The sequence below is a fragment of the Piliocolobus tephrosceles genome, chromosome 15 (genome assembly GCF_002776525.5).
Source record: "Piliocolobus tephrosceles isolate RC106 chromosome 15, ASM277652v3, whole genome shotgun sequence".
In the NCBI taxonomy this organism is placed as follows: Eukaryota; Metazoa; Chordata; class Mammalia; order Primates; family Cercopithecidae; genus Piliocolobus; species Piliocolobus tephrosceles.
The window spans coordinates 38,636,666-38,657,238 of NC_045448.1; the positions used below are offsets into that span (position 1 = coordinate 38,636,666).

General features: G+C 41.5%; 1 protein-coding gene and 1 non-coding gene across 6 annotated transcripts in view; one reads left to right on the forward strand and one right to left on the reverse strand.

Moving 5' to 3' along the window:
- Positions 1–6,434, reverse strand: part of HNRNPLL (heterogeneous nuclear ribonucleoprotein L like) — a 41,246-nt gene extending 34,812 nt beyond the window's left edge. For 2 of the 5 annotated variants that reach the window (XM_023216314.2, XM_023216311.2), the window contains exons 1-2: positions 6,275–6,434; positions 5,274–5,436 (exon numbers count right to left, since the gene is read on the reverse strand). In XM_023216314.2, coding sequence (XP_023072082.1) covers positions 5,274–5,436; positions 6,275–6,330 — 219 coding nt within the window. In that variant the 5' untranslated portion in view covers positions 6,331–6,434. Of the gene's footprint in view, positions 1–5,273; positions 6,202–6,274 lie in introns of those variants that run through there. The other 3 variants (XM_023216313.2, XM_023216315.2, XM_023216312.2) reach the window with 3 other exon arrangements.
- Positions 6,435–19,212: 12,778 nt separating this feature from the next.
- Positions 19,213–19,319, forward strand: LOC111545449. Its single transcript, XR_002732463.1, has one exon. It is a non-coding gene; the product is annotated as a U6 spliceosomal RNA (small nuclear RNA).
- Positions 19,320–20,573: the final 1,254 nt, after the last annotated feature.

Here is a 20,573-nt window from a genome sequence, read left to right on the forward strand (position 1 = left end):
TTCAAAGGCCATTTCAGGAACAAACTCTTAATAATACAATTTTTTTTTCACTACTCCCTCTTCACAGAAATACTAACGTTAAATGCTAATTTTGACTACTGAAGATTAAGGACTAAACTCTACTGAAGAGAAGAAAAGCTCAGTACAGTATAAAAAAGGTTCAACAAACATTAGTTAGCACATCCTACCTCATCTACATTTCCCTCTTCTACATAATCTTTCAATTACCAATATTTGTAATGATTTATTAAGTCACACCTAAGTTTACTCTTCAGGCGAAATATCCTCCAGGTTCTTCTGTCACTGCTTTTATGATGCAATTTGTAGTGCCTACTCCATTCAGGTAAGCTTTGTCTGGATATATTAAAATTTATCAATGTAGTCCCAAGAATGGGTACAGTATTTCCAGACAAAACCATCGCCTATTTTACTCTGGACACTTCATATAGATCAAGGGACAAAGTTTTAATGGGCAGCTGTAAATATCATTTTAACCCACACAATGTTTAATCACATTTTTTCCTTACTAAATTAAATAATTATGTCTCCTGGTCTTTTCCTCTTTGTAAAGAAGCACCATCTACAATATGGGGAAACTAACTTTCCTATCCTAAGTTTTTCGGTACATTTGATCACATAACAGAGCAAAGATGTAAAATCATAGCCATATGAGTGAAGTAACTTTTTAAAAAATAAACTTTTTTGTTGTTCATATAATAGAAATCATTTGGTTTTGCCTACTCAGAATTCCTTACCCCTTCTGCTTAAAAATAAAAACATGCAAAAAAAAAAACCAATAAAAACAACTCCATATTATTATTATACATAGGTATTTTCAATCACATGGTCATGCCTCCTCAACCTCAAAGGTGGCCTGGTGATTAATTAGATGGGGGAAGAGGGGAAGATCAAAAATGCTTGATAAGAAGGGATAAATACAGGCTGGGAAAGACAGGATGCTCTTCAGCTGCTAGCTATAAGAACGTCAGCCTAGCTTTACCACTACACAAGAGAAAAGGAGAACTGAAACATGGAAAGAGAATCAAGTCCCTATGACATCATCTAAATCCCCGAATCCAGCCATTCCTAAAACCAGTGTCACAATTTGGCTTTCCCAGTTACACAGGCCAATAAATCTTCTACCCCGCTCCCTTTTTGTTTTCCTTAAGCTCATCTGAGTTGTTGCTGTAAGTCCTGAAAGTTGGATTCAATTTCATAGAGGCAAAAAATGCAATACATGATGTAGAACCACAGATTTTTAGATATCTAATATTTTTTCACTATCATAGCCCCATCACCTGATATATGGTAGAAGCTCAATCATCATGTTTTAAATGAGGTTAGAGATCACTGAGTTCCAGGAAGGTTAAGTGAAAAAGCTTGTTAACAGAGCCAATACACTTGCCTTGATTGTGCTACTGGCTCTATGAACAGCTCTTTTCACCGTAAAGTACTAACATGAAGAAACAGTCTAAAACCAAAAGATGGTAAAACCTTCTACTTTTCATTTCTTTCCCCAAACTAGGCCTAAAAATCCTCATTCTACCAGAACAGCTTATCTGGAGGAGACACAAGACACTACTGCTATGCAAGCTTCAGGCTCTGGCACGTACCTCTGGGGCACACATCCTTTAACTATTGGCAGTACCTCTGGGGCACACATCCTTTAACTATTTTATTTCCAGGAAGCAGTTACTACACAGTCTTCTAAACTTCTCCTGTGGGAGCTAAGTGACCTCATCACATCTCCCAACCCATATGCATCTAATAGATCACAGTAATATTGCTATCATCTGTAATATACATTGTGCAAGTATAACAGAATAGTGTATCTTGAATTAAAACTGGATTTTCTATGTGTTGTATATTTCTTTGTTTCGAAATCCCAGGAGCTACAATTTTATCTTGGCATTTCGCCATCTTTCACATCTATTTATTAAAAGTTGAGAAACAAATTTTCACTTCATCAGCAAACCACCTAATATCTGATTTGCCTATTTATTCACTAGCAGAAAAAAGAAAAACTCTAAAATCTCCAAAATAAATTAGCACTCCATCCCAATTCCTCAAGTGGTTTTGCCAAGTGAAGCCTTAATATTTCCAAGTGAAGCCTTAATATTTTCAAGTCAAGCTGCCTTCTTAAAAGAAGATACAGAAACTTACTATTCCTCAAGTGGTTTTGCCAAGTGAAGCCTTAATATTGTCAAGTCAAGCTGCCTTCTTAAAAGTAAGAAGATACAGAAACTTACTATTAATACTATCTTGAAGGTCATGCCTATTAAATTTGAGAACACTACTCCACAAGAGAAAAATAACTGTGTAATATGTGGCAGGAACCTCTATAATCAAGCTTTATTCAACAATGCAGCTCAGTGAATGTGAAAAACCCTTGGAGTTTTTTGCTCTATTAAAAAAAGGTACCAGAAGACATAAATCTGAAGGGTGTTTTATTTCTCATATCTAAAGTACTAACTCTTCTCTCATTTCTCTTTATACCTTCAACATAATGATCACTCACAATTATCCATTAATTTTTAAGTTAAGAGCCTTTGTAGAACCACTATGTTTTTCTTAAATACTCATTTTCCTCTTTAAATCTAGTTAATATATTATGAAAGCACTCAAGGTTAATCATAAAAAAAACCAAACAATGTAAATCTTCAAATGCTTACTTTGCACTTTACAAACTTCCAACTAGAGTTGAAAAGAATGCCATCATTGTACCTAATCTGCATTTACTTTAACAGTCTGACCACAAAGGTATTTCTTCTCTCTGCTGAAGGACCACTGAAGTTGTGCAAAACCCTTTTCAGTTACAATGAATTACCAAATCTCCGAACGAAGAAGCACAAGACAGTAAACTTCTATCTGGGGAATGCCTATCCTAATAATAGAATTTTATTATGTATAGGTTTCCATAGTTGCCACGATTTCAAAACAGTACCAAAAAATTACATGAAAAATATTTAAAAACAAGATAAACAAGGCTTCATTAGATTTCATAGTACAATAATGGTTTTACTGTTAAATGAAAACAATGCACCCTTTCCTAAGAAACGTATCAGCAGTAAGATAAACAAAACATTAAAAGTTATACCTCAAGCTGCTTATAGCAGTTCCCGCCTGGGAAACTTAAAAGCAGCATTAGCATTACGTTAATCACGTAACTATAGCTTCGGGTAAAAAAGGTATGTGTTTCAACCTTCATATTTTACAGACTAAGAGAACTCAGAGTAGTAAACTGACTTTCTCAGACTCACATTAATTGTATGCTAACGCCAGGTGCTGTGGCTCACGGCTGTAATCCCAGCTCTTTGGGAGGCCAAGTCAGGTGGATCTCTTGAGCCCAGGAGTTAAGAGACTAGCTTTGGCAACATGGTGAAACCCCTTCTCTACAAAACACAGAAAAAAAAAAAAAAAAAAAAATTGGCCCGGCGTGGTGATGCGGGCTTGCAGTCCCAGCAACCCGGGAGGCTGAGGTAGGAGGATTGCTTGAGCCAGGGAGATCAAGGCTGCAGTGAGCCGTGATCACGCGCCACTGCACTCCACTCCAGCTCCGGGCCATAGAAAGAGAACCTCTCAAAAAAAAAAAAAAATGTATGCTAAGACTAGACTCTTGACCATCCCCAAACCCTACTCAGTGCCATTTCCACCGCTCCATACACTTCGCTTTGGATACGTTATGTTATTTTCTTCCCAATATCCAAAATAATACTACTGATTTAATGCTTTATCTGTTTTCAAAAACAAATTTTTATAAACTGATTTAAGTATTTTTCCAAAATGCTTGAAGACATTTCATGATGCTACACAAAAACTCAAGCAAGATTTCTAGCAACGAGGTACACTGAACAAATACATCTAAATATCAGTTATATTCCTGTTACCAATTTCCACAAGAGTTGGCTTTGAACTGAAACTTCCTAAGAAAAAATGCATTTCCTTCATTCACACTTCCAAGTTACATTTTGAATATTTCAAACAGCTAGGCACAAAAATCTAAAGTAATAGCTAACTCCGTAAGACTGAGAGAAAAAGTTCCTTTTTTAAATGTGTTGCAAAGTTTGCCCTCACATCCTGGTAACTGGAAACTGTAACGCTGGGGACTACTGACTAGCCTTTTTTTTTTATTTATTTAAAAATTCAAACGGCTATAAAGGGCTTCTAATGTGCGTCCTGTTTTTAAAAGGTAAGGTAAAAATCCTTTTAACCTAATAGCAGGATTTATGTGTACAATTTCGTAATTCTGCTAAAGTTTGCAGAATTAATCACAATTCACATGAGTTACATGTTTAAAAAACATCTAAGTCATTAAAACAGCTTAAGTGCACCAAAAAAGGGCAATAACGTTTGCTCCGCCGCTTTGTTTCCTTAAAGTCTCCATCCAACTGAAGCTAACTACTTGCTGTGGACAAAATGATCACATTCCTTCTGCCTCCCGCTAACATTTCTGGTAAGAGAAAGACAAGGCTCTGGGAATGTGCGTTTAATGCAGCCCTTAGCTCAGTTCGTCCTTTCATGGGGCAAATCTGGAATAAATTACCAATGAAAATCTTTAGTAATTTTAAGATTTGTTTTACTTGAAGGTAGGGGTGTACCAACAGCTGCCAACACTTCTGTTAAAGTGATGTAACCCAAGAGGTAAAAAGTGCACTGAGCAATCATCACAAAACTGGGTAGAGCAAAGGATGCACGCCATGCTTATAAAGAGTTTAATTTTAAAATTTTTTAAATGAAACCTTCAAAGGAACTAGCATGTGAACGCCAAGGCATAATCTGTTATTTAATTACGGCTCTCCATAGATGCGAGGCGGAGAGCCCCCGGTGGAACCGACGCAACCATGCCGGGATGGTGACCAGAGAGCGGATGCTGCGGGCAGAGGGACTGAAGGGAACCGGTGGTCCCGACGCTGGCCCCGAGCCCGAGGAGTTACACTAACAAAGAGCTCTCCGAGCCGCGAAACCCCCCCAGAGCGGAAGCGACGCCTCCCCGCCGCCGCCGCGCCGCGACCCTCCCTAAGTTCAGGGCCCGGCAGTGGACTCGCTTGGGGCCTGGGGCCAAGACAGGGCCGGGTTCGCAGTCGGGATGCGGGAAACAGGTAGAGGCCAGAATACAAGCCCCAAAGAGAAGAGTGGGCGCTTCGCCAACCGGGTCGGCGCAGCGGAAAAGGCTAATGAAGCGAGCGGGAGGCCCCGCACCGAGGCCCCGCCAACCGGCCCTGCTTCCCGGGGAGCAGTCAGGCACAGCGGACAGGGGCGTCGCGCTTTGTTACCTGCTGGGAGAAGCTCCGGCCGCCGCCTCCGCCATCGCCCCCGCCCCGAGGCGTCGCTTCCCGGCGGTTCTCGCCTTCCTCGGCCGAGTAGTCGATCTCCCCCTCCTCGGTCTTGAGACGTTTGGCCTGGCTCTCGTACTCCCGGTCCTCCTCGTACGTCTCCCTGGGGGAGGAAGAGGAGGAGGACATGGCGGCGGCCGGAGAGACCGGCGGGCAGAAGGGTGGGGGTGGCGGTGGGGCGCGCGCCTCGGATGCCGCTGGCCAGTCCTCGCCGCCGGCAGCGCCTCTTCTGCGAGGGTCTCCGCGGCCCGGCCGTCCGCGGGGACTGCGCGGCCAGGAGACGGGCGGCTGAGAAGCGCGGCGGACTGAGGGGGGCGCCCCGGGAGGAGGCTCCGGAGCGGCCGCTCCCCTCAATTACCGAGCCAACATCCAGCCTCTCCCTCCTCCTCAGCCTCCGCTCCCTGCCCGGAGGAGCGAATCTAAGGATCGGGACGCGACCGTGGCTTCCGGTCTTCCCTCCTCCCCTAAGCCGCTCCCAGCCGCGCAGGCCGAGCCTCCGCCCCCGCCTTCGCGGCCGTCGCTCAGGATCGAATCCAGCCGCAGCCTGCGGGAACCCCCCCCCCAGGCCCGGGTCCTGCTCCCTATTGGCAGGGGCGGGAAAGTCGACCGGGTTTTCCATTGGCTATGAGGGCCGTTCGTCAAAAGCCGCCAGCGGCTCGGCCTCGCCTCCCTCCCAGCGCCTTCTGAACTTGCTGCCGTCCTGAGAGGCCCGGCGCGCAACGTCCGCCGCGCGCCGCCTGGGAGCCGTTGCGACCCCGCGACCGTTGGCGCTGTGCGGCTCCTACCCGAGGCCAGGCGTGGAGTGAACACGGACGAGCGACGAGAAGTGCAGCGAGGCCAGGGCTGCGGGTGTTAACCGCCCAACCGCTAATTTAAATGCTTTGTATCACCTCTTCAAAAGAGAACAAGGAAAAAAACGTCTAAAATCCCTGCAGACATACCCCCCGAAGAGCCCCAGAATTGCAGGCGATGAAGGGAGAAAACGGCTTGGAGCCATGAAAGTGGTCTTTCCACTGTTTTGTGTTCAAAATCTGGTAGAAGTGGGCGGACTCTCCCGCCCCTAGCTGGGTGTTGGAGAACAGCTGTCAGCGTCGACTGAAGGCTGCGAGGCGCGCGTCGGTCTGAACAGTTACAACTCGTTTGTAACCTGCGCCCTTTACTGACAATGTAAGGGACTTGCCTGTCCCTGTAAGTCCCTGCTCCAGTTAAATATGTTTTAATCCTTCCATATAAAATCTCATCCTCCATCCCAATTCTTTCTCTTCCGGACAGTGTTGTATTTCACTTGATCTTTTATTGTCGAAAGATACAAAAGCCTTTAGAAATTACACAAAAGCCTTTGGAAATTACGTGACCACAGCTTGTTTCCTCTGTGGCGTCCTGAGGGCTCTTCCAAGATTTTAGTTGCTGCTCTCTTTTTGTAACAGGGCCCCTTATAACTCCCTCTTAAGATGTTCTGTTTTAAAAACTCTGGGAGTGCCTGAAGACAGGAACTGTTGTGCAATTTTCATTTTCACAAGCCCAGTTCCTGTGCAATTTCCAGCACAATTTAGGTATTCAACAATGCTGAATGAGTAGTCCTTGGGAAATAAAGGTCCAGTGTATCTTTCAGGAGAGAAACTGGCAAATCAAGGTAACCTAACTGCCCCCTGTCAGGTGCCTCTTGGAGGATTACCGGAGATCAAAAGCCTCTTGTGTTTCTGTTGTCCTTGTCCCTCAGATGCTTCCCTAGATGTGGCCCTTCCTTTCCTAACAGTGTAGATTGCTTCCTCCTCCAGCCTAGTTCTCTCCAAAGTTATTTCCTCCTCCAAAAAAGCTATTTTTATTTATTGCTGAGAGTGCTTTAATGTAACACTTTTGTACTTTGTAAATTACACTGCCTGTCATTTTGGAATCCAATTGCAAGATTTTCCATAGTATGCAGCTATAATCAAATGTATGTGCGGCTGCAGGTATACACTGACAAAACAGAACTAAAAAAAATTATAAATTTATTTTTTAAATTAAAATGGAAGTCGACAGAAGAAATAGCAAAAGACAGCCGCAGAGCTGGCTGCAGATGAGAAAATGTTCTTGGCAAAAAGCTCTGCAATGGTTTGGGAAAGTAAAATAGCAACAAGGGAAACTGATGCAATTCTGCTTAAAATATGACCTATGGATTCATATCTCCCCTAACATGTTCAGAATGCAGACATTACCTGGCCTTCAGAAAGCTGAAAATACCAAGGGTCAAAAAAAAGGTCTAACAAACCTACTTCATGTGTTATCTTTAGCATCCATTGTCCTTTTTATAGCTGTCTCAGTATCAAAGATCAGGAAAGGATGAGTGAATTAATAAACTTGATACAAAGGAAACTTCTTTGATGAGGTGAGATGGGCCATTCCCAAGATATTTTTAATTTGCTCAAAGTAAAAGAGGCAGAAGAGCTGAGAGCTTAAAACAATTATTTTTTTGGAGAAAGAAAACAATAGAATATTATGTGAAATAATTGAGAGTAATGAGAAGCACTAAATATCTTTTTGTTAAGTATGAGCAACTACCTGTTAATTTTGTTTTATGTACATTTTCATATGCTAGGTGAATTTAGTTTGGTAAATTCTATTCACTCACAACTGGATTTACTAGGCCTTATACAAACTTTCCAAATATTTCTTGTGAAGATGCAAATATTTTAAATTCTCAAAGCCCTGCATTCAACCTATGGATTATACCACATTACAATGCAACTCTCACACCAATGGGTAAGGAAACCCAGCCTTGCCAAACCTAGGGCTGCTGTGCTCAGCGTTCACAAACAGCAGGTGGAAGCCAATATGTACCAGTATTAAACTGTGTTCTTTTTGTGATAGCCCAGTTGAGTACCAAAAAAAAAAAAAAAAAAAATTGAAGAAGTAAAATTCAGAAAGCATTTTTAAAGGACTTCAGTCAATTCGTTGACCACGGGTGAAATGTGAGCTTGTTCCAGATGAGTTGTTCAAACAGTGATAGTAGGTCCTTTGATAAGGAAAATACTAGCTAACTCATCACCGTGCCATGAGAAGAGCTAAAGAGGGAGGACATAAATTATATTCTACATGATTTCACCTAGGTGAGACAAATTACATACTGCCCAGTAGCCAGAAATACCTAAGAAAAGCAGAAACAGCTCCTAAATGCCATGACTGTCTGGAACCTCTGATGCATTATGGCCTCAGACCTTTGACTACTTTCTGAATGCTTGATTGGATTGGCTGCTGTCGAGTAGGCAGCAGCCAAGACCTCCCATTGCCACAGCTCAAAGGGGACTCTGGTTATACTGGAGTAGGAGACAGGCTTGGGGCAGGCCTAGGGAAATTGAGAGTCAAAGGCCTTTATAATCAATCTAGCCTCAAATTGCCCTTTAGTTTTAAATCTTGTTACTGACCTATTACATTTATAAGACATTGTGCTAAGTGATGAGAGGACTATGTGAGAGGGTTCCTGCCCTCTGAAAGCTTGTAATCAAGTTGTGGAAACAAGGCTTATACCCAAGAGATAGGCTACAAGCATACATATGTAATAATACACATACAATAATTAATAGCACATTTAAAGTGCCAGTCACTGTGCTAACCACTGAAAGGGTTTCGTCAAATTCTGACAGAAGCCTTCTACCAGAGGCATTATTATTACTCTTCCCATTATACAATTAAATAAACAGTCTAGGGGAGATTAAGAAACCTGTTTTAGGACAGGCACAGAGGGAGGCAGAGGCAGGCAGATCACTTGAGCCCAGGAGTTTGAGACCAGCCTGGGCAATGTGGCAAGACCCTGTTTCTACAAAAATTTTAAAAATTAGCCTGGAGTGGTGGTGCGTGCCTGTAATCCCAGCTACTCAGGAGGATGAGGTGGGAGGATTGCCTGAGCCCAGGGAGGTCCAGGCTGCAGTGAGCCGTGATTGCACCACTACACTCTAGCCTGGGTGTTGGAGTGAAACCCTGTTGAAACAGAAAAGAAAACAAGTAAACCTGCCCTAAACCTGCAGTTAATAAATTGAAAAGCCAGAACCGGAACCCCAGCAATCGGGTTCCAGAGCCAGTACTCATCATCAGGAGACCAATGATTTAATTATTGTGTTATTTACTACCATGGACATACAGATCTCATTTATAGTCACTTATTATATAATGATGTTAATTCATTCACTAATTTCTCCTTTTTATTTATTTCTTTATTTGAGACAGGATCTCACTCTGCTGCCCAGGCTGTGGAGTGCAATAGCACAATCATAGCTAACTGCAGCATCTACCTCCTGGGCTCAAGCAATCCTCTCACCCCAGCCTCCCAAGTAGCTGGGACCACAGGCATATACCACTGCACCCAGCTATTTTTTTTTTTTATAAAGACGGGGGTCTCACAGCTGATCTCAAACTCCTGGGCTCAAGAGATCCTCCTGCCTTAGCTTCCCAAAGCGTTGGGATCACAGGCATGAGCCACTGAATTCAGCTTCATTCACTAATTTATACCTGGGTTTATGTAGCTATAATCCTGTGAAAGGCTGAATATAGTTTTCATCATTTGCATCTGTATAAGGAAATTCAATTTACTTCTACAGGAAATTACAAATATAATGCACTGTTTTGTGTTAATTTTTAAATTTTTTTTCTTGGTTTTTTGTTTTTTTTTTTTTTTAGACAGGGTCTTGCTCTGTCACCCAGGCTGGAGTGCAGTGGCACAATCTAGGCTCACTGCAAGCTCCGCCTCCTGATCCTTGTGCCTCAGCCTCCCGAGTAGCTGGGATTACAGGCGTGTGCCACCATGTCTGGCTAATGTTTGTACTTTTAGTAGAGATGGGGTTTCACCATGTCAGTCAGACTGGTTGTAAACTCGTGGCCTCATGCAATCCACCCACCTCGGCCTCCCAAAGTGATGGAATTACAGGCATAAGCCACTGCACCTAGCCTTAAACTTAATTTCTGTAGAAAACCCCAGAAATTATGTGGAAAGTGTCGCCATTTTCTGATAGATGCATTATTTGAATAATTAAAGATGCAAATTAGTTTTTCATACCCAAACTCAAGTTCCAATATTGCTGCCATTTCATTGAATATGCAAAACTTTTGTTTCCTGCCTCAACTCCTGTAAAAGTCCAGTAAAATCTTCATGCACATCTTACTGTGAGTCACACTTCCAAAGGATTAGAGCCATAGAGGTGTGTTGTGATTAAGACAAACATACTTAACATGAAATCCAGCTATTCAGAGACAAATCAGTTAATTTCTTTGAAGTTTTGTTAAATCCAGAGTGCGCTATTTCTGACGATGCCACTTGTTTGACAGAGATCACTGAGAAAGAGCACTGTGGCACTGTTGCTGAAACTAACCCCTTTAATTCAACCTATATTTGCTTAGTTATGGTCAAAAGAAGCCGCAGTTCCAGGAGGATGCTCTCTGCAGGAAATGCCTCAAGCACTATTAGCTCAAGATGTAGTCAAGTGTAACCACAGTGGTCTACTCTATCAGGAACTGTCATGCACAGCTGCTCTGTGAATCCAGCTGCCATAGTGTTTGACCTCTTTAAAAATAATTATGATAAATCTGCAAAAATAAAAGATTAACCTTAGAAGTGCTCACTCATATATATCAGATAATGAAAGGTAAAATTCAGGTTTTGTTTTTTTTCTGAGACGGAGTCTTGCTCTGTTGCCCAGGCTGGAGTGCAGTGACATGAACTCAGCTCACTGCAAGCTCCGCCTCCCAGGTTCACGCCATTCTCCTGTCTCAGCCTCCCAAGTAGCTGGGACTACAGGCACCCACCACCATACTCGGCTGATTTTTTGTATTTTTAGAAGAGACGGGGTTTCACTGTGTTAGCCAGGATGGTCTCAATCTCCTGACCTTGTGATCTGCCTGCCTCGACCTCCCAAAGTGCTAGGATTACAGGCGTGAGCCACCGCACCCAGCCAATTCAGGTTCTTGTTATTAGTTACAGCCATTTGACCTTAGTTTTAGAAATAATATTTAAATTATTTTCACTTTTCCCTCTGACTTGCGTGACTTGATATTGCTTTAGACGTTTAAAAAATAATGTTAATACATTATAATTTAATAAAGAACAAAATGATAGCATTTCTGTCCACAGTTGAGAGTGAATAGAATTTGCCAAATGCAAGGAAATTCTATGCCAAATAGAATTTCCTTGCATATGAAAATATGGATAAAATTAACAAATAATTGCTCATACTTAACGACAAAAAGATAGAAAGTGCTATTGATCATTCCCAATTATTTCACAGAATATTCTATTGTTTTGATTCTCCTAAAGAAAAATAATTCAATTTTAAGCTCCCAACTTCTCTTTTCTGTCTCTTTTAATTTACGCAAATTAAAAATATCTTGAGAATGGCCCATTTCACCCCATCAAAGAAGTTTCCCTTGTAAGCAACTTTACTAATTCGCTCATCCTTCCCTGATCTTTGATACTGAGACCCCTATAAAAAGGACAATGGACGCTAAAGATAACACATGAAGTAGGTTTGTTAGACCTCAGTTTTTTCACCCTCCCTATCTTCAGCTTTCTGAAGCGGGCAATATCTTTGCATTCTGAATATGTCAGGGAACATTTGAATCAATAGGACATATTTTAAACAGAATTATATCATTGTTTCCCTTGTTGCCATTTACTTTCTGAAACTATTGCAGTACTTTCCTCACCTTCACCCCTAAATCCAGAAAATTAATAGGTCACTGTATTAGTCCATTTCACACTGCTAATAAAGACCTACGCGAGACTGAGAAGAAAAGGAGATTTAATTGGACTTACAGTTCCACATGGCTGGTGAGGCCTCGGAATCATGGTGGGAGGTGAAAGGCACTTCTTACCTGGTGGTGGCAAACAAAAATGAGGAAAAAGCAAAAATGGAAACCCCTTATAAACCCATCAGATCTCGTGAGACTTATTCACCATCATAAGAATAGCACGCGGCCAGGTGTGGTGCCTCCTGCCTGTAATCCCAGCATTTTGGGAGGCCGAGGCAGACAGATCACTTGAGGTTGGAAGTTCAAGACCAGCCTGGCTAACATGGTGAAACCCCGTCTCTACTAAAAATACAGAATTAGCTGGGCATGGTGGCCTGCACCTGTAATCCCAGCTACTCGGGAGGCTGAGGCAGGAGAATTGCTTGAACCTGGGAGCAAGAGGTTGCAGTAAGCCAGGATCACACCATTGCACTACAGCCTGGGTGACAAAGTGAGACTCCATCTCAAAAAAAAAAAAAAAAAAAAAAATGAAGGAGAAAGACAATAGCACAGGGAAAACTGGCCCCTATGATTCAATTACCTCCCCCTGGGTCCCTCCCACAACACATAGGAATTCTGGGAGACACAATTCAAGTTGAGATTTGGGTGGGGACACAGCCCAAACCGTATCAGTCACCTTTATTTTAAACAGGAAAAAAAGTCTTTTTACCTATGCATCTTTTCTTCGGTAACCACAAGTCAGCTACTAGGTTTGGCCTAGACCTGTGTTGTCTAATATAGTAGACACTGGTCACATGTGGCTATTTAAATTTAAAGAAATTAAAATTAAATAAAATGTAAAATTCAATGTCTGAGTCATACTAGCCACACTTTAAGTGATCAATGGCTACCTCATTGCACAGGATTGGACTGGACTGATCTCATTCATCTTTGTGTCTTCAGCACCTAGAACATTGCCTGGCTAGATGTTTGTTGATCTGAACTAAGCTTCTCTTTCTCTGCCACAAGAAAAAGAAGCATATGAAACAAAGCATGTCAGCTTTGCAAATTATGTCTATGAAGATGTCTCAAAAGACTGATCTATAATATGATCTGCTCCTCACCCATATTTGAAATGAAATCATTTTAAAAATATAATTCCATTTTTCAAATAACTGCATAGATATGGTTCATTTTGTGCACTTGATGTACCAAAATGCATTTATAAATCAGTCAATTGTAATAAATGTGAGAGATGGATTTTAACAAAAACTTTCCTATTGTGAATATTTTCAAAAGTGAAATTCCTTTACAAAGTGAGTAATTCTCTCTGATTTACCTGTAAGCACATCATTATATAAAAATCAGAATTTGCACAGGAGAAGGGAGAGCATCAGACTAAATAGCTAATGCATGCGGTGCTTAATGCCTAGGTGATGAGTTGATGGGTGCAGCAAACCACCATGCCACATGTTTGCCTACGTAACAAACCTGCACATCCTGCACATATATCCCAGAGCTTCAAATTAAAATGAAATAAAACTTTAAAAAAAAATAAGAATTTGCCCTTAATTGAGGAATTAGACAAACAAAAAATAGTTTTATTTGAATGTGCTATTGTAACCATCTGATGTAAAAAACTTTATAGAATAAAGTTACTATTATTACTAACTACAAATAAATAACCAGCACTGTATAGCACTTTACTATGTTCAAAGCAGTATCACATACATTGTTTAATTTGATTCTCACAGAAACTGTATAAGCTAACAGGGAAGGTCCTTACTGTCTCCATTTGGCAGGTGAAGTTCAGAAAGACTAATCTTTTGTCTCTAAATTCCCGTCTTCTTTTCACTGTACCAATAAGGACATATGAACTATCTATGGTAACTACATTGGAATTGGAACTTTTGATTTTTCTGCCTTATTTAGATGGAAACACTTTCCTAGAAATATAACTTTTTTTTTTTTTAGACTGAGTCTTGCTCCATTGCCCAGGCTCCAATGCAGTGGCACAATCTTGGCTCACTGCAAACTCCACCTCCTGGGTTCAAGTGATTTTCATGCCTCAGCCTACTGAGTAGCTGGGACTACAGGCACCAGCCACCACACCCAGCTAATATTTGTATTTTTAGTAGAGACAGAGTTTCACTATGGTGGCCAGGCTGGTCTTGAACTCCTGATCTCAAGTGATCTTCCCATTTCTGCCTCCCAAAGTGCTCAGATTACAGAAGTAAGCCACCATGCCTGGCCCTAGATATATAATTTTTTAAGCAACCTATAATTTGTGTAAACTAAAACTATTGTTTTACACCTCTGAAAAAATATTTATCTCACCAACTATAAGAAGGCCCTCAATCAATATTTGCTAAAAGATCAATGAATACATGAGTGATCCTGAAAACAAATGGAGCAGACTATTATCAGTCAAAGTTCAGTTGCAAAGAACAGAAGCCAGTCTGGTTAGTTTAAGCTAGAAGTAATAAAGCGCTTAAAGAACTGAAACTACTAATGGAGTGACTCACAAAACCATAACTCAGAACTGGGGAACCAGCAGAACTGTGCTATTGTTCATTGTGAAGTTGACTGCTCCAGCACTACGCCACCATACCACACTCTGGAAGCCATCACAATCAGGAAGCTGCCACTTCCATGGCCAGCTCCAGAATCACACCATACCAACTATAATCTGCACTGGCAAAGTAGATGCACTGCCCCATGTTTCCTGATATTCAGGAAACTAATAAGTGAACCCTGGAACCTCCAGAACCATTGTTACAGAAGAAAAAATAATGCATCCAAAGCCAAACCTAGCAGCAGAAACAGCCTTCCAGATCTTACAGAGGCTCTGATTGTTGAAACTTAAGTAATAATAGGTGCAAGAGAGTCTAGAGATGCAATATTTGGCTTACTAGTCTCTGTAGGAGTCTTGGCCAGTTGGCCAACATGTGTGCTCTTTTTAGAATCTTTTGTTAGTAGAAAAAATTGGAAAAAAAAAAGATTCTTGCAACAAATTAAGAGAACTAAAGGTAGCAATAATCAACTAACGTATTACCAAATCAACTCTTATTATAAGGATTTATTACAAGATTTCAGTACAGGCCAGGCGCGGTGGCTCAAGCCTGTGTTTTTTGTTTTTTTTTCCTACAAAAAAAAAAAAAGGTTTCAGTGCAAAGAAGTACTAATACACCATTTTATCTCAGTCTGAAAGCAAAGTCTCTAAGATGGCTTCAGCTATTCTGTAACTGGCACCAAAATGACCACAGGAAGGGAGAAGAGAGAAAGCTAATCTGCTTAATTGTTTCCATAGTGCAATGTTTTTTACAGAAAAACAAGTGAAATGTACAAAACATGATTCTTGGAAATGCTTCTGTATGAATACTAATGTGTATATCTGCAATTTAGACGTAATTTTTGGTGTTTTTTGTTTTTGTTTTTTTGAGACGGAGTCTCGCTCTGTCACCCAGGCTGGAGTGCAGTGGCCTGATCTTGGCTCACTGCAACCTCTGTCTCCCAGGTTCAAGCAATTCTCCTGCCTCAGCCTCCCAAAGTGCTGGGATTACAGGCATGAACCACCAATGAGCCTATAATTTTTGTTTTTGGTCCTGTAGACAGTAAGACAAAACTCAAGTCCTTTTAAACTAGGGAAGGCAAAATAGTTCTACCTAGTCAGATTGAGTTATTTTCACAAGCAGCGGCATTTCCACCCCATCATCCAGCTAGTGGTGGGGCACTAGAGGGAAATAATTATTGGGTGAGAAAAGAAGAGAGAGAATTCTGTAGCCACAGCCCTATGTTGTTGAGGGATCCTATGTGTACCGTGGTGTGGCATTCTGAATGGTTGGGGCACCACAAGGGCCCTGTGTGGTGCGGTGCCCTTCCTGGGGAAGGAAGACGCCAGAAGAAGAAAAATGAGTGAAGAAAGCTGAAATCACCAAAAAAAAAAAAAGTCATCTACTTCACAACTTTAAAACATTAACTCTGCCCAGTCTTGTAGTGGAGAAGGATGATTGCCTAGGACCTCCAGATTATCAGACCCCAGTCTTTGAGATTCAAATATAAAAAAGAGAAAATGGGTCAAATAGACAAATGATCTAGAAATTAAATGGATTGGAGCATCAGGCCTCTATCTATTGCTATTTATTTACTTCCTGGCATTTGGGGGAGATCTCTTTGGAGGCAGCTGTGACATGCTGAACATCACAGTTCAGCATGCATGAACATCACAGTTCAATACTGGGGCAGATTCAATGATTCATAATCCCAGTGACATCCTTGACACATTGTGAAAGAATTGTTTCTCTTTCTTAGACACCCACAACTACAAAATCAGTTCCCTCATGCCCCAACCCCCTACCCCACCAGCCTTCTTCTGCAGTAATAGAGTTTTCAGCTGGGCATTTGACCGCACAGAGGCTACATCTCCCATCCTTCCTTGCAGCTAGGTATGGTCATGTGACAAAGTTCTTGCTAATGGAATAGGAACAGAAATGATAGGTACATCTTCTGCATCACTTGCTTCAAAAATGTTGTTTGCCCTCCACATCCTCTCTTTCTCCTTCCCACGTGCAGGAGTATAGAGGTGGCACTGAGTTAGTTTCCACCATGCACAACATATAAGGGATGGCAGAGAAGCAAGATGGAAGGCACGGGGTACCTGGAGGATTTTTACTGAAAAGAGCCACCCCAGCCTGGACCTCACATTCCAGACTGTTATCTGAGAAAGAAAAACTTCTATTATGCTTGTGTACCTTATTTTGGGATTTGTTGATATGGCCATCTTTAGTCAATACCTAACATATCTCTGGTAAGTCTGCAGAGGGGGAAACTAGATGGATTGCTGGAAACTACAGCTTTGTTTTCTCTAGACTGTATTCTTTTACACTTTTCAAGTTTTGTGCTATATACATTTATTCTCTTTTTTTTCCCAAGTTTTGTGCTACATACACTTATTCTCTGTTTTTTGTTTGTTTGTTTTTTTGTTTTTTTTTTTTTTTTTTTGAGAAAGAGTCTTGGTGTCACCCAGGCTGGAGTACAATGGTGCGATCTCAGCTCACTGCAACCTCCACCTCCAGGGTTCAAGCAATTCTCCCGCCTTAGCCTCCCAAGTAGCTGGGATTACAGGCGCCTGCCGACATGCCCAGCTAATTTTTTGTATTTTTAGTAGAGATGGAGTTTCATCATGTTGGTCAGGCTGGTCTTGAACTCCTGACCTAAGGTGATCCACCTGCCTCAGCCTCCCAAAGTGCTGGGATTACAGGCGTGAACCACCGCGCCCAGCCTATTCTCTGGTTTTTAAAAATCCATCAATTCCTTAATTTGTTAATGTCTTTGTATCGCTGTTAAACAAAAAACAGGGCCGGGCTTGGTGGCTCATGCCTGTAATCCCAGCACTTTGGGAGGCTGAGGCTGGTAGAGGTCAGGCGATCAAGACCATCCTGGCTAACACGGTGAAATCCCGTCTCTTCTAAAAGTACAAAGTAAACAAAAAACAATGTTATATTCTTAGAGAATATTTTTTTCATCCTGGCTGAGAAAAAGAGCCATGTATTTGTCCCCAGACTTTTTTTGTTTTGTTTTTTGAGACAGAGTCTCGCTCTGTCACCCAGGCTGGAGTGCAGTGGCACTATCCTGGCTCACTGCAACCTCCACCTCCCAGATTCAAGTGATTCTCTTGCCTCAGCCTCCCGAGTAGCTGGGATTACAGGTGCCTAACACCGTGCATGGCTAACTTTTGTGTTTTAGTGGAGGCAGGGTTTCACTATGTTGGCCAATCTGGTCTTGAACTGACCTCAGGTGATCCATCCACCTCGGCCTCCCAAAGTGCTGGGATTACAGGCGTGAGCCACCGTGCTCGGCCCAGACTTTTGATATCTTGGCTTCCACCACCAATGTTAGCAAATATTTCTCTCAGAGTCTGGTAGCAAAAGCAACAGTCTTTAAATCACTAAGTATAATGATGACTATAAGAACCAATCGAAACATGACAACATTCATGTGTTCCTGAAACCATCCCTATAAACTTTATAAAATTAATCAGGGAAGGAGGGAGGGGAAGAAACGAAAATAAACCAAGCTCACAGCGCATTCGGCGTCAATCATGAGGCCAGCTGCTCTCTGCTTCCTCATGGTTGCTTGGTGCCTGTTGCCTCAGAATCACATAGAACCTGTTACAAGATTTTAGTTCCCCTTAACTCCTCAATAGATAACAACTGGAACATTATAAAATGTTTAGCTTTATGTTTGAGATATTCTTTCTGGTCCCACATATCAACAACACTACTGACATCAGCTGGTCTGAAGGAACCCCCAGGATCTCACTCACCAAGGAATGCAGTTTTTACATCCTGAGTATTTTATTCCCCTTACACTGACTAATCAAAAACTCCAATTTTCCAGCCCCTCAGCCTCCATGATCATCTTAAAAGCCCCAGCCCAGAACTCCTGGGAGGAAAGGATTCGAAGTTCTCCTCCCATCTCCTCACTCGGCGTCCTCTGCTGCAAACCTTGCTGTCTCAGTGTAACTGGTCTGTTACTGTGGATCAGGCATACAAACTTGTGGGTCCTACAACATTGCCAGAAAACATAATAATTGTATGGGAACACACTGCTTCCTCTGCTGTCATCTGCCCCAGTAAAGACAGCTACATTCGGTTAGTCACTTCATGTGTTACCACTCCTACATTCAACAAACATTTATGATAAACATTTCAACCTGACCCTGTGGTGGGCCCTAATAAAAGAATAAATAAGACACAGTCCCAAACCCCTCTGTGTCCATTCCAAGTACTCATATCTTAAAGAAGGCTAAGGCAGATGGTTATATCCTTTTTCCTCCACAGACTTATGTGAGATTTCAAACACAGTGGATAACACAAATGAGGGTAAAGAGATATCCTCCCTGTAACATGAAATGATGTCATTACTCAAAAGCTAAAACCATGAGCTAGAATCCTCCCTCAGTGCCATTCTTCCCACTTATAAAACAATAGCATTAGAAGTTATAGTCAAAGGCAGACTTTAACTCTCTCTGATAAACTATTAATAACAAACGCATTTTACCAAAGTTAACAAGATCCCCATACCAACTATAAGAGCCATAAAAATGATAATACCCTTTGGCAAAGTAATTTTACTCAGGAGAATTGAAGCTTAGTCCAAACCAATATAGAAGTCATATGTGGTGCTTGCTTCGGCAGCACATATACTAAAATTGGAATGATACAGAGAAGATTAGCATGGCCCCTGCGCAAGGATGACACGCAAATTCGTGAAGCATTCTGTATTTTTAATGAAATCACCTGGACACAGGAAGGGGAACATCACACACCAGGGCCTATTGTCGGGAGCGGGGAGCAGAGAGGGATAGCATTAGGAGATATACCTAATGTAAATGACGAGTTAATGGGTGCAGCACACCAACATGGCACATGTATACATATGTAACAAATCTGCACGTTGTGCACATGTACCCTAGAACTTAAAGTATAATAATAAAAAAAGAAGTCATATGTGTAGAGATGTTCACAATATTATCTATACATCTAAGAGTCAAGAAATCGTTAGATAAATTATGATTGTCAACTAGATATACTGAGCGGTAATTATAAGACTCTTGTGACAATAAAAAACAGTTTATTATTTAATGGAAAGTTTTGAGAAGTCTAATTTTTCTTCTTTTTTTTTTTTGAGATGAGTTTCGCTCTTGTCGCCCAGGCTGGAGTGCAGTGGCACCATGATCTTGGCTCACTGCACCCTCCACCTCCTGGGTTCAAGTGATTCTCCTGCCTCAGTCTCCCAAGTAGCTGGGATACAGGCATGCACCACCACGCTCAGCTAATTTTGCTTTTTTTTTTAAGTAGAGACAGGGTTTTACTATGTTGGTCAGGCTGGTCTCGAACTCCCGACCTCAAATGATCCTCCCATCTCGGCCTCCCATAGTGCTGGGATTACAGGCATGAGCCACCGTGCCTGGCCTGAAAAGTCTAATTTTTAAAAGTCTGACTGTGTGTACCAGGGCTTCCCAACCTTGGCACCATTGATGTTTTGGTCCAGATAATTCTTTGCTGAGAAGGAGCTGTACCTTGTAGAATGTTTAGCAGCATTCTTGGCCCCTACCTGCTGGATGCCACTAGCGCCACCCATCCTCAGTAGTGACAATCAAAAATGTCTCCAGACATTCCCAACTCCCCCCAAGGTGGCAAAATCACCCGGAGTTGAGAACCTTATGTTATACTCCATGATCACAGCTATGTAAAAATGTATGCATATGTGGACAAAGCTGGGAGGAAATTTGGAAAAATTTAAAAGGCATTTCTAATAGGATTATGAAGTTACTGAAGTTTTTAAACATCCTCTTTAATACTTTTGCAATAAAAATACTAAAGGTTAAAATTGAATACTGTTATGAGTCACAAACTCTTCTAAGAGGAGTTTTAATCTTTAAAAGTTATTATACAGTTTCATTATTAGAGATAATTTTAATCTCCCATTATAATGACATCAAAGGAAGTTTTATTTAGAGGATTGCAAAATCATTTTTTA